The 12,584-nt window shown below is 41.2% G+C and overlaps 3 protein-coding genes across 8 annotated transcripts; 1 reads left to right on the top strand and 2 right to left on the bottom strand.

Moving 5' to 3' along the window:
* Positions 1-21: 21 nt before the first annotated feature.
* si:ch211-157b11.14 (uncharacterized protein LOC799552 homolog) lies at positions 22-4,681 on the bottom strand. Its single transcript, XM_037250804.1, has 4 exons — positions 4,217-4,681; positions 1,039-3,610; positions 863-979; positions 22-696 (listed from the first exon to the last, which is right to left on the bottom strand). The coding sequence occupies exons 2-4, from the start codon at positions 3,587-3,589 to the stop codon at positions 638-640; spliced, it is 2,727 nt and encodes a 908-aa protein (XP_037106699.1). The 5' UTR covers positions 3,590-3,610; positions 4,217-4,681; the 3' UTR covers positions 22-637.
* Positions 3,531-12,212, top strand: LOC119122525 (interactor of HORMAD1 protein 1). 6 transcript variants are annotated; one of them, XM_037250825.1, is made up of 8 exons: positions 3,531-3,633; positions 10,082-10,148; positions 10,242-10,368; positions 10,561-10,703; positions 10,793-10,841; positions 10,909-10,993; positions 11,132-11,244; positions 11,314-12,212. In XM_037250825.1, the coding sequence occupies exons 2-8, from the start codon at positions 10,093-10,095 to the stop codon at positions 11,947-11,949; spliced, it is 1,209 nt and encodes a 402-aa protein (XP_037106720.1). In that variant the 5' UTR covers positions 3,531-3,633; positions 10,082-10,092; the 3' UTR covers positions 11,950-12,212. The 6 variants fall into 6 exon arrangements, with proteins under 6 accessions (XP_037106720.1, XP_037106722.1, XP_037106718.1 ...); XM_037250827.1 differs by having other exon boundaries at positions 3,546-3,633; positions 10,085-10,148; XM_037250823.1 differs by lacking the exon at positions 3,531-3,633 and adding an exon at positions 8,570-8,732 and having other exon boundaries at positions 10,085-10,148.
* c5h1orf159 (chromosome 5 C1orf159 homolog) lies at positions 4,805-9,327 on the bottom strand. Its single transcript, XM_037250829.1, has 9 exons — positions 9,154-9,327; positions 8,262-8,342; positions 8,112-8,196; positions 7,580-7,675; positions 7,443-7,499; positions 6,970-7,104; positions 6,585-6,610; positions 6,469-6,493; positions 4,805-6,353 (listed from the first exon to the last, which is right to left on the bottom strand). The coding sequence occupies exons 1-9, from the start codon at positions 9,217-9,219 to the stop codon at positions 6,256-6,258; spliced, it is 669 nt and encodes a 222-aa protein (XP_037106724.1). The 5' UTR covers positions 9,220-9,327; the 3' UTR covers positions 4,805-6,255.
* Positions 12,213-12,584: the final 372 nt, after the last annotated feature.

The following is a 12,584-nucleotide window of genomic DNA, read 5'->3' as shown; positions in this document are numbered from 1 at the left end:
GTTTCCTCGGCACCAAAGATGTCACAAATTATTATTTTTTTGCCTCAATTAATCTGCTCAACTCAGCATAGTTCCTTGCGACCCCAACATCACAAGTGTCACTGTCTAAAAGAAGCTCCCCAACTCACTTCAACAATATTTAACACAGACTCCCACTGCATTTGTTTCCTTTTATTTTTCAAAAATATATGCTTACTTTCTCAGTATCGTTCAGGCTTTCTTCGTTTAGTCCATCTTGGTTAGCTCTGCTCGGCATGAAAACGACAATCTGCTGAGCTAAGCTTGTCTTCCGCTCCTCAATAATGGTCCAGGTACTAATAGCTTACTTGGCTAATGGATAGAATTGTGCAAACTAAAGGCTAAACTTCATTTCAACACATAAAAACATAGCACAAAAAATATATATTAGTCACCCCCCACTTACTTAGCCGATCATCATCCTAACTTTGGAAATAGTCATCAATATTTTAAATATTGGGATACAATTTCTTAGTTTAAGTTGCTACCAACCCGGAAATGCTGTCATACTGTTTTGATTAAGTGGAATAAATCTACCAGATGAATGGACCCATTTGTAACTGACTGGAATTGACATCTAATGTAAATGCATAATCGTCATTTTCAGGATTCTTCATCTTCACTTGATCTGTCGCAGGTACTGGATCGCTGACAGTGCACTCACATTTGCAAGCAGAGCTAGAAAAGATATTACACATTTTTGGTTATATTGTCATGAAGATGTTTGATGCACGGAGCAATATCTTTTTTTTTTGCACATTTATTACCATTATCAAGTTTGTGATAAATGAAGTGTCTGGTGAGTGTCCAATCCAAAGTAAAAAATGATTGAAAGTTTTTTTACCTGCTTTCCAGGCATCAGCAGACTGAGTATCTGATGATGTCAGTACCCAGGAGGCAAATGCAATGCAGACCAAACACATGTCAGACTGTTGCAGCGTAGACAAGACGCCCTGTCGCACTAGAAGAAATATTATCGTATTATTTTGCTGCATTTCTTTTCCCATCTGCTATGGTTACCTGGTCTCTGTATTGCTCCCACAATCCTTTGCTGCTCAGGTAGCGGAGGGGAAACTCCTCCCACCACAGGAACGATACTGTGCTCCTCACTTTGGCCTAGAACCTCCCAGCCATCAGACCTGCACCAGACGCTGCCTTTGTCTCGGAAGCGGATTTTCCCGAACGACAGTACGATCCTCCCGCTTTGAGTCTCGGCCACTCGGAGAGCGTGAGAGACAATTCGGACAGGTGAAATAACGTCATCTTCCGAGAGGTCCACACTCAAGAACGGATAATTCCAGTCGGGGAGGGTGAGTTCTCTGACGGTCGGATGTGAGCAGGAGAAGATCGGGATGGGTTTCCACTTGTGGCTCTGGGCTAGTGATATTTTATGCTCGTATGTACAAATCATGTCACATCCTGAGATGCATTCGGAATCGTAGATGCAGAGGGATTCCAGATCTTCTCCTTGGACAGGTGCCGCTACTATCGATCCCAGATGGTTTCCTTTCTTCTCATCCTGGTGTAAATGTGACTGTGAAAACGAATCCTTGAGAGCACATACATTCTGCACACTTTTCTTTTTCGTCATCGCTCTGGGCGTTGGGTTTGGCCTTATTGAGTCCCCGATTGGTACTGGGGTCTGGCTCCTGGTTCCACTTTCCACCTCGTTCTCCTCCTGCTGGGTTTTGCAACTCGGATCAGGACTGGGGTTCCCACTAATGCCCAAAAATTGCCAATAGTCCTCTTCAAAATCGCACACGGAGAAATCCCAGCTGGATCTGTCCGCCTTGGAGTCGTCCGGTTGTGTGAAATAGTCCGAGTCGGCGGCGTCGGACACATCCGTGAGACCTCCGTCTGTCAAATGATGCTCCTCGGGGTCCACCAGGGAGCTGCTTAGCGACGGTACGTCGGACATCTCCGTGGAAGGCGAGCTTTTCCCCGTCCTCAGCTGTAAAATATCATTAATGGTTAATTTTTCCATTTCATCCCAGAAGGCGGAGATGGCGTAGACGCACGGCGTTCGGTCTTCGGCCTGGGCGTACGCTTCGGGGCTGTCAACCACCGGCGTGATGATGACATCCGGAACCAACTGAGGACAGTCAACATCACATATTGGGAGGTGAGGTTCTGTTTGGACTCTTGACGGACCCGTTTTCTGTTGGTTGGAGCTTGGCAAGCTTTCAACAAAAGCTTGCGTACCAGAACCGTTACAGTCAGGATCCTGCAAGCTCCCAGCACCAGAACTCTGAATTGGATCCCAGTTGTATGATAAAGATGAGGAGTAGGGTTGGCACTGCCTTGGTCGGTTTTCAATCAAATCCTCCTCAAAGAGCTCCCGAGGCACAGATTCCGAAGCCGAGAGATACATTTCAGAATCAGAACTGTGAAGGGTGAAAAAGTCAACACTGTCCTCAAACTCATCTGAGTCCACCCGATCCAAATGAAAAAATTCACGTATGGTGCCTTCTTTGTTGTCCTCCATTATATGATCACTACTCAGGTTTCCATCGTGTTGCGTGGTACCAACCTCGTGCAAGGTTCCTTCGCTGTTGTCTTGCACTAAATTGTCACCATGGGGACTTCCTTCAATGTCGTCTTGCTTCCTTCTATGATCTTCATCTGTGCCTTCTTGGTCGTTTTGCTCAATTTCATCACCACACGGGGTTCCTTCTATTTTGACTTGCAACGTGGTATCACCTTCATGTGTTGCTTCTCCACCGTCACCCTCAGTTCCTTCTCGAGGGTTTTTCGTTACATCACCATCGGATTCTTCTCGATTGTTTTTCGCTATATCATGCAGGGTACCTGGAATTATATTTCCATCGTGGATTTTTCCTTCATGGTTTTGCTTTATATCTTCACCATACAGGGGTTTTTGTCTCTGGTTTTTCTCTACATCCTGCCAAGTTTCCTTATAATCATTTTGCACTACATGACAAGAACTTTTCTGCTCTTCCATTTCTTTGCTTCCGTTTTGATTGATATTTTTATTCACCTCACTTTCATCGTCTTGAGACTCCCGGCTGGACTTGCGCGTATCTTTTCGTAGTTTACTTCTTTTATTCTTTGGAGTTGCACAGGCCCGACGCGACCCTGGAGTGTCATTCAGCGACAGTGTCACAAACCAGCGCTCTTTCTCTTCTCTCTGGGGAGCTTTGTTGCCGTCCTCAGCCTGACATCTGGCGTTTGATTCACGCTTGATTGAAAGTGACCTCGCGACGTCACTGACGGCCTCCGGTATTTGCACGATGCTTTTCTTGGTCTCTTCTGGGCTACGTTCCTTAATCATATGTACCTCCTTTCTGTACCCACTTCCTATATCATCACATATTTGAATCTCTTCATCTTCTCGTGTGCCTACATCGTGAATGAGCTCCATTTGAACACAAGCTGTATTATTCTCATCTAAGCTCTGCAGGGACTGAGCAGCTGAATCCAAGGGGATTGGACAACGAAGGCCCTCAGGGCGGGCAAGAAGAGGTTGCGGCAAGCAGCACTCCTCACTCTCCTTAAAGAAGTTGGACCATTCCTCCTTGGCAATGCACATGCTGTGATCCAAGTCATCCATTCTGACACCTCACATGCTTTCCTGGGAGTAGAAATAACGCAAAGGTCAGTGCGCATGTGTTTATGTTGTCCATTTGTCCTCTTGTATCCTTGATAGCTTTGAATGGTTTGGGCTAAATATAGGGAGGGCACTTATATAGCTGTCATTTGGACACTGTATTGTATTAAGATTTAAGGACTCGGTGCAAATATGGAGTGTATTCCAGTCACAATGTGTCAACAGGGACAAAATATTTGATACATTTTACTGCAACAATAACATTAATATTGTAAAATAAAATAAAAAAATGTGACCGTTGTTGATGTCAGCACAATATTATGGCGAGTATCAAAGTATCTTTGCAGACCACCAAATGCTCAACAGCCATGCTGAGGTCAAATGACTGCGCAATATCAAATTACAAAATAAAGTCACGTGAATACACAATAAACTAGGTAGATGGAAATGTTCTTTTAGCGCCATTTGTCTGTACCGACCCGTCCTAAAGTATGTCAAAGTCCCTTACTTGTGACTTATATAGATCTAAAGTCACACATTAGTTTTTTTCGCCACATTCTCTGTTAGTCAATTCCATTTGTCCGAATCTTGAAATCGTCAACACTGCATATTTGCAAGGCAAGGACAAACCTTCCAGTGTGAAGTCTCCTGCAGGAAAATGTCTTGTTGTCTGGCGACCTGACATATGTCAGCCTGGTGCCCTGTACCGCTCTTTTATAAATAGAATACGTTGGGTCACATGGAGCTGCTGCTGGCGAACATGTTCTGTACTCTAGGACCAGCGGTGTAACATTTCAGTACCCTCAATTACATGACATTGAGCGACAATATTATACTTCACTGTTTACATAAAGGGCCGAATCAAAGACAACATAACTGAGAGGAGGAATTTGTAGGAGCAACATCAAATTGTCTCCATGCAACTATCTGCATATAATGTTTATTGATTCTGTATTACATCAAAAAGATTAGAATAGTAATTTTCGGTAAACATAATGTAACAAAAGTAAATTAAATTTTGGGAATATATAGTATCAACTATTTCGAACAATGAATTTGACTTACAATAGAACACAATTGTTCCACTGTATTATGTTTGAGTTGGACTAATTTCTAAAACCTAGACATGGGCGAGTACCAATAATAGTAGAGAATAAAGTTGAATTGTACTCATTGTTCAACCAATGGGGATAAAAAACTAAACAGACAAAGCAAACATTTACTGGAAGGTGCTTTATTTCCCGCAAACATTCACCTCATCGCCATCTTCATCACAAGTACACCGTTATCAAACAGTAGATCATTTCGTATAAAAACATATGCATGTATTGCGCTGACAAATCTCAAACGCATGAGGCAACATGGAAAGTCACGTAATCGCTTTTGTTTAGAAATATTCACTTCTGCTTGCGCCACATGCGCTTGTTCAAATCGTGAAACTCAAAACTGTCGCAAATGAAACTTAGTGAGCGGCCTCATTTTGAGAGTGGTGCATACTGTAAAAGGCCACTAGATTACGCGTGAACTATGAATCCAACATTTAAAACTCCTTATGGCACAGGCATCATTTCATTGGATTTGTTCCGATTGGCAAACACGTAGATACAGTAGTTGATATTGAAGAGTATGTTCGACAATAAAATTTCGCTAAAAAGCTAGCAACACCTTCTCCTGAGCATCTCTGGTTTAAAAAAAATAAATTAAAAAGAATGGTATTTTCATACAAAAGTGCAGTAACATTTTGTTACTCTGCATTTAGCGTTTTCTTCATTCTAAATTGAGGTGTTTTTCCTCTTTCGGTCAAAAAAGAACTCTGAGTTAACAAGATTTCTTCATAATTTGCACCTATGTACAGTTAAGCCCAGAATTATTCAAACCAAAGCCTAGTTTGCGCTTAGGCATTGTTGAATGTGTATCTTTTAAAAATAGCACAATCACACGTGAAAGAGGCAAAACAAACACTTTAAAAATAGTAAGTGTATCTATTTGTTAAAATGTCAAAATATACATTTATGCCACTTTCTCTGCTAATTTCCTGCTAAAAGATAACCTTAGTTCAAAATTAGACCGTGGTTTTGCACTGCAGCGGTACTTGCACACATATCTGTGATTTCTGCCTTGTAGCAGGGAAATGCATTCACTTTGGCTGATTATAGACAAATAAATAGAAAAATGTCACTCGCACGTTCTTAGTTGGCAAAGTACAGTAGAGCAATGCAAACGATAGTGCACACAATTAAAGAACAGCCCACTCGGCTGTTATGATGCTAGTGACGCCGTCGGCCAACTAGGTCACTGGCTCACTGCACGTGAGCCCTCAAACCGATGGCATACACACGGACCCGATTCGTTGCTCGGATGTGTCGAGGGAGAGGCCTCGTTTGCGGCACGTGAAAGCGATTAGTGTAATGTCAATGTCGCACGATGTCGCAATTACTAAAAATGCGAGCGATAGAATGATGATTGAAATGGAAGTTGTTTGAGACGGTAGCTGCTTCTCTTTGAAGGAATACATTACATTAAATGAGCTTGTTCATAAATAAAAAAGTAGCACGAGCTGGAATTTAAGATGTTCGAGGTAACATTGAATAAAAACTGCAAATTGGCTTCCAAGAAATCAAAACATCTTTGGGTGTAAAACCCCCACATGGTTCCTTGGCTCACTTCTCCTACGCACTGTAGACCCTCGTGGTGGATGCGGTGGGTGTGATGGTGCTACTTGATGTCGCGGAGGGACGCTCCCTTCTGACGTATCGTTGTTTTCTCGCTTCAAACAAGAGAAGAACAATTGGAAAGTATTTGCAACAAGCTGCAACAAGGCTCGATTGCCATTACGCAGTCAAACCTGTTTGGCGGTAATGACGAGTCAACGGTTAGCTTACCTGTCGAATGAGGAATCATGACAGCCTAGAAAAAGAAAATGTAGCCACGGTGACGCAATGCACGCGTATATGACTCCAAAGGCCTAATTAGGTTTGCATAAACAAAGTAGACTTACCGTTTCGCTTGGTGGGAATATAAAAGCTGTAAGAGGACAGAAAGTGAAGCTCAAGTGATTTGCGACTTCCGCTTTTACGTTACACTTTCTTAGCAAGAATATAATGTATATGTGCCCTCACTAGTCTAAACATTCAGTTGCGGGCACTGCCATTTTGGCAATACAAACATCACGTGAGCCCGATAGCAGTTTGACATCAATTTCAGTTGCCAGCAGAGGGCGATATTGGCAAAAATGTCAAACTCTGAAATCAGTGAATTAATCTGCTTAATTCAACTAATCCGAAAAAAAAAAAAAAACACATTGATTCCAAATGACACAAACAGTAGCAGTGAGAGATTTGAAACTGTTTGTCAAATATGGACCGCAAGCGTAAAGGACTTACCCTTGTTGCGGCGGTAGAATATATTTGGGAGTCGACGTGAGCGTTTGAGGTAGAAGAAGGAGGCGACAGAGAGTATCAAGAACAGGCTGATCAACAGCGTTCCAAAAAGAAGCGAGGCGGCCACGCCTGCACCACCTGCTCATGGACAGCAGACAAAAAGCACAATCAACGTGCTGCAGCCAATTTGCACAATATAGCCTGTTTCTTGGGAAAAAAAAAAAAAAAAAAAGACTCACATTCACAACCAGTTTTCCAGCAAAATGAAAATTATTTAATTTGATTAAACGCTTGCTGTGGCAAATAATAAGAGTGTGAAAGGGGAAATGATGCTATCTAAAGGTGATTGTGTGATAGGGCAAACGTGTTGAGTAGAATTTATTATTAATTATCTTTCACAGTTCTTCAATTATTAACTGGAATATTTAAATTTAAAAAAAAACACACGTGCACATTTAAGCCGAAGGAAAACTTACCAATTTTAGGCATTACATTTGTGACTGTTGTGTGGTTTCTCCTGTCGATTGTGTAGTCTAATGGTGAAGACAGTGAATTGATGATTCCATATTTTTACGGATTTAAAGAAACAACATGAACACTCCAAATCGCTTACTGTAGGTGCAGGTTGTTGCGTTTTCCGACTCTACGGCGGCAGGGTCACACAATATGCAAACAGTGTTGCTGCTCTCGAGGACACGCAAGAAGCATCCTAAGTAAATCAGATAATAGGATGACATGTTCCGATAAAAGGCCCGTTGCCACAACAGTGTGAATTCATTTGACATTGAAATACATAATGAATATCATTGAGATGACACACGAGCTTCTAACAAGGGAAATCGTGTTAGCCGTCATCGCCATAGCAACAATGAATGACCTACTTTGTGGCCTGTAAAATTGGTAGACCTTCCAGGACACCTTTCATGTTGTGATAACGTGGTGAGCTTGGATAACCCAATTAGAAATCACACAATTCAATGTTTAGCATGTACATTCATTGGCTTGGCATTTTTATAGCTTCTTATCTTTGTTGGCTGCACCTTGAGTTATTTCTAACCATAACGGCTTAAGTAAGTAAATTGCTGATCCATAATAGCTAATGCAAATAAAATTTAATCAAAAACTTTTGATATAAAACCAGATACCTGGTTTGCAGCGAGTGTCGTTTGAACACGAGTTATTTGTCTTCAGCTTCTCACTGCAGCATTCAAGTGAGTTGAGATGTAGAGCCTGTGGACAGACAACATGGCCACTTGTGGGAAACTTCACGCATGAAGGACTGGTTAATTTTCTACCTTGGTTACGAGTGTCTCCGGTCTGATAAGAATCACTGTTGCTGCCAAGACTAATAGGGATGACAGAGCCATGTTTGAGCCCTTTAGATACAAGGAAGAAGAATTTAAAAAAAAATAAGAGAGTTATATAAAATCAGTGAAGCAGCCACCAAACATTTATTTTGTTGGATCCAGAATATTTTAAAGCGTCCATATCCTGCCATTCTACACTGTAGTATCTGTGACATGTGTGTCTTTAAAAGATGGGTCGGTCCTGTTGAGTGGCGTGGTAGTCTGGAAATGAGAATGTAGATCTGGTTGGCTGTTAACTGGAAAAAAACGTTAGCCACTCTGTTGAGGCCATGCAAAATGTGTTCAATGAAACTAAAAGTGCATCAGTGTGAAAAATCGTGCAATGCAGTTAAGCGATGACGAGGCAAAGCCCGATTGGAGAACGATGGAATGCTCTCCACCAGGTGACAGAAGATACAGGTAACCTGTGGAAACCACCTGTTCTCAGTCATACCACAGACGTCATCGCTTTTTCCTGCAAGTACAGCCTTGAGTTCTATTAAACAGGCCTAAAGTAAATTTCTGAGTAAATTTAGACGGGATCGGCGTTATTGTAGTATTTTACAGTACTTTCCACAACATTTTTCGTTTGATTGTGTGCTGTAAGTTTTTTTCGAATGCAAAAATGTGTGCCTGTGCTCTTAGGGGTAAATAACTCAGTCGATCATTTCACCGTTTGATTTTGCATTTAAATTGATCACCCCATGCCACCGGAATGTCGTTGTGCAATTCAATTAAAAGACATCGACTGCGGTTATGAGACAGCTCTTATGTCCTATCGTAGCAGAGCACAAACAGATCAGCTTTAGATTGCTAAATTCGAGAGGGGCAAATCACTCACCAGCAAAATTGAAGAATCTGACCAGGGCCGAAATCCAGGCCTAATTCGCTTGACGTGGAATGTCATCTGTTCGGGAAGATTTATGTTGTCAGATTTGTCATCGACACACCTCCGGAGTTGGGTCTGCCATTAAACGCAGCACCTTGCTGCTCGCGTTCAATCGGCTTGTCAACATCCGTGGGGAGTTTTCACAGTAAAAGCTTCACGCAGTCAATTAATGAACTGATTGCCAACATCCATAGGGAACCTTCAAAATAAAAGCTCAACTGTCAATTACATATTACTGTGCTAGAAACTGTACAAATAGTTACCTGGAGATAAATATAAATATAGTCTTCACCATCCGGATTTGAGTTGATAGAATCGGTGCCTTGGCTCAATAACAACTCGAGTCTTCATGTTTTCTGTTGATTTTTTCTTTATTTTCAACTGGAAACCCCATACAAGCACTGGGAGAGCATGCAATTTCCATACCGGTGTTGAATGAGCAGCCTACCTCTACCTTTACCAGTCTTTTTTCTTTCTTTATGATATTTCTGATTGACAACGAACTCTCAAAAGGACAGAGTACAGTCCAGTCAGCGAGGATGAATTGTCACATTCTTTGTCCGAGGGGACATGAACGCACCTCAATTTCACCCACTCTGACGTTCTGTAGGCGGCAGATTTGAATGTCTTTATTGCTTATTGCTTACAAATACGCAATTTTGAGTCTGTTTTGCATTTTATCGTCAGGTACGCAAGGGAACAAAGTTAACATGACTTGTTTCCGCTTTCCTTGATAGTGTTACCTGTAACATTCTCTGAACTAAATGTTTGCTAAGCTAATGCTAACAACGAATTTAGCAAAAGCACTGAATGCTAATTATTATTTTTTTGATTGCTTGAACTAAAATAAATAAATAAATCCGCATTTTGTCTTTTGGAGCAGCAGAAGCAATGAATCACACGGCGAATATAAAAGAAATACTGAACATACAGTCAGGAGGATGCAGGTGAAGTGATGCATGTTTGTTGATTCTTTTACATAAACAACTTGATTGATTTCACGCATTGTATGTTAATACCTTTTTACTTACAATCAACAGAAATTCAGGCCCCAACTTCACAGACTCTCAGTTTTTCTTTGGGTCCCAGTTTTGGCGTGATAACCCTCAAAACTTTTCTCAGGATATGAGTTTGTCATCTAGGAACTCCCAGCTAAGTTCACAAGAGGTAAGACAATTCAGTCACTATAATAATTCTGAATGACTGAGACATACCATGAATAGCCAGTTGAGAATGAAATTCCATCGGCTAAATAATGAAATTTAGGTTGTGAATGCAAGTCAGTGCTTCTGCAGCATGGTGTCATTACAAACCGGTGCAAAAATAATTTTTTTCCCTATATAATTGTCTTTCCTTTAGTGTAGTGACCCAAAGATTTCAACCCGTTATCAGTCCAAACCTCTCTTGTTTGGAGGAGACCCAAAGGACTTTTTTGGAGACTCCAAAAAACTTTTGGATGCATTTGAGGAGGAAAAGAAAAAAGAAAAAGATAAAAGTGACCGGTAGAGTTCCTTCTTTGCTTCATGAACTAAAGAAACCAAATCTTGAGAAATCATTCTAATGACACGTTGTTGTTGTTATTGTTTTATAGTGATATGCTTGCAAAAGAATGCCTTCAAATTCGTGAAACCCTAACCAAAGTAAGTAAATCATTTCTGATATTTACCTTATTTTTTTTGTAAAATAATAAACCACACACTATTTCAGGTCCAGCAACTCGTTGCAAACACGGAAGAGAACACATCTGTATGCCAAACCATCCTCCAAAAGTTAAGCGATTTGTCTTCCACATGTATGTTGCCATAATTTAGAGTTTCAAGTAACCGTAAAAAGCATTTGTCAAGTGTGCTGTAACACGCAGGCAAGTTTTATTGACCACCAGATGGCGCCATTTGCTCCTCTCACTCAACTATTCTTCTCATCCTCTAAGTGCAAAATCTAAACAGTATCCAGAGCGACATTTCACAGCAGTTTAAAACGTTATTGGACACAGTGAACTCCCAGAAAGAGATGATGATAGAACTAGGGGAACGTGTGCAAAAGGTGACGCCAAATTTCTTTGTTTCCCTTCATATGTTGCATGAGCTGATTTTGTGATTTGATTTGGGTCAGAATGGAGACCGCAGCATAGAACTTGGGGCAAATATGAAAAGCGACGTGGAGTGTCTGAGACTGGAGCAAGAAAAATCCAATTCGAAGCAAGAAAGCAAGCTTGAGGAGGCTTTGCAGCTGCTCAATGTTTTAGTTTCAGAGCACTCGACTAAGCACCGTCCTCTTGAAGTAACTGACAAAGCCATGCAGACATCACCAGGACGGGATAAAGGGGTCCAAACGGTACAGGATACATCGGACGGGCAGGTTTCTGTTCTGGACTGTGTTGTCAGAAAGCGAAAAGAGAAAAGCATAAGTAGGTACAGAAGGCGACCTTTAGTCCGCCAGAGATCCAAGCTCACTGTCACCGATGAAAACAATCAACCTCATACCGACAGCAGCAAACAGCAAAATGTTTCGAGGGCTCCCGGAGAACCTCCTGACCTGGGCAGAATAAGCGGTCACGAGATTTCAGTCCAGTCGAACCCGAAAAGCAAATCCAGTAAGAGCGTCGGATGTTTCATCACACCTCTTAGCTGTTGGTCTCATGATAGTAGCCGCCCTGAAAGCCCCAAAAATGTCAACCCCGACTCAGAGATAATTCTAATTGAGTCCAGTCCTCCTGATCTCCTCTGGCATCTTTTTGAAATTGATTAGGTGTGAAATACAGTTTTGTGGAAAATGGGTCATTGATGGGTATTATCGATTATTTTGTTGTGGTTATTTATATGGTTGGATAAATCTAGTCGGAGCAGAAATACATGTGCACATGTTTCCAAAAATCTTTGTCATGATTATAGTTTATTTCCCATCATCAAGAAATACGTTCAGTTTCTTTGCTCATATTTGCATTTAACTTATTATTCTGTATTTATGTTGTTGGCTTGTCAGTTGGAAATAAAGCCTCGCTCACAGATTTACGTTTGTTCAAATGCATGGCGATATTGGTGATTTTGGGATTATTAGTTGTGCTGAATATGAACATGTTTTCAATTTTCAGTTACCCTTCTCCAAAATACTTAATGTACAGTTGGTTTTATTTGACTCGTTTTTTTGTTCTCGACTACGCAAGAAATAGTAACGGCACACCCAATTGGTGATGTAGATAAGATGCATGTTTATTACAAAAATAATTGTGCAGACATTTCTCACTTTACTGCATTCATCAACGTTTGACAAAAGGGATAAGGAATCACAAAAACTGCGGGGATAAGATCTCCTGTCACCCTCAACATTTTAAGCAGTAGAAAATGGCAGAAGGGGGGGAAAAAAGGAAATAAAAATATATATAT

Source organism: Syngnathus acus, chromosome 5 (assembly GCF_901709675.1).
Source record: "Syngnathus acus chromosome 5, fSynAcu1.2, whole genome shotgun sequence".
NCBI classification, from domain to species: Eukaryota; Metazoa; Chordata; class Actinopteri; order Syngnathiformes; family Syngnathidae; genus Syngnathus; species Syngnathus acus.
Note: the sequence above shows the minus strand (reverse complement) of the source record. Positions and strands in the feature narration are given on the sequence as shown.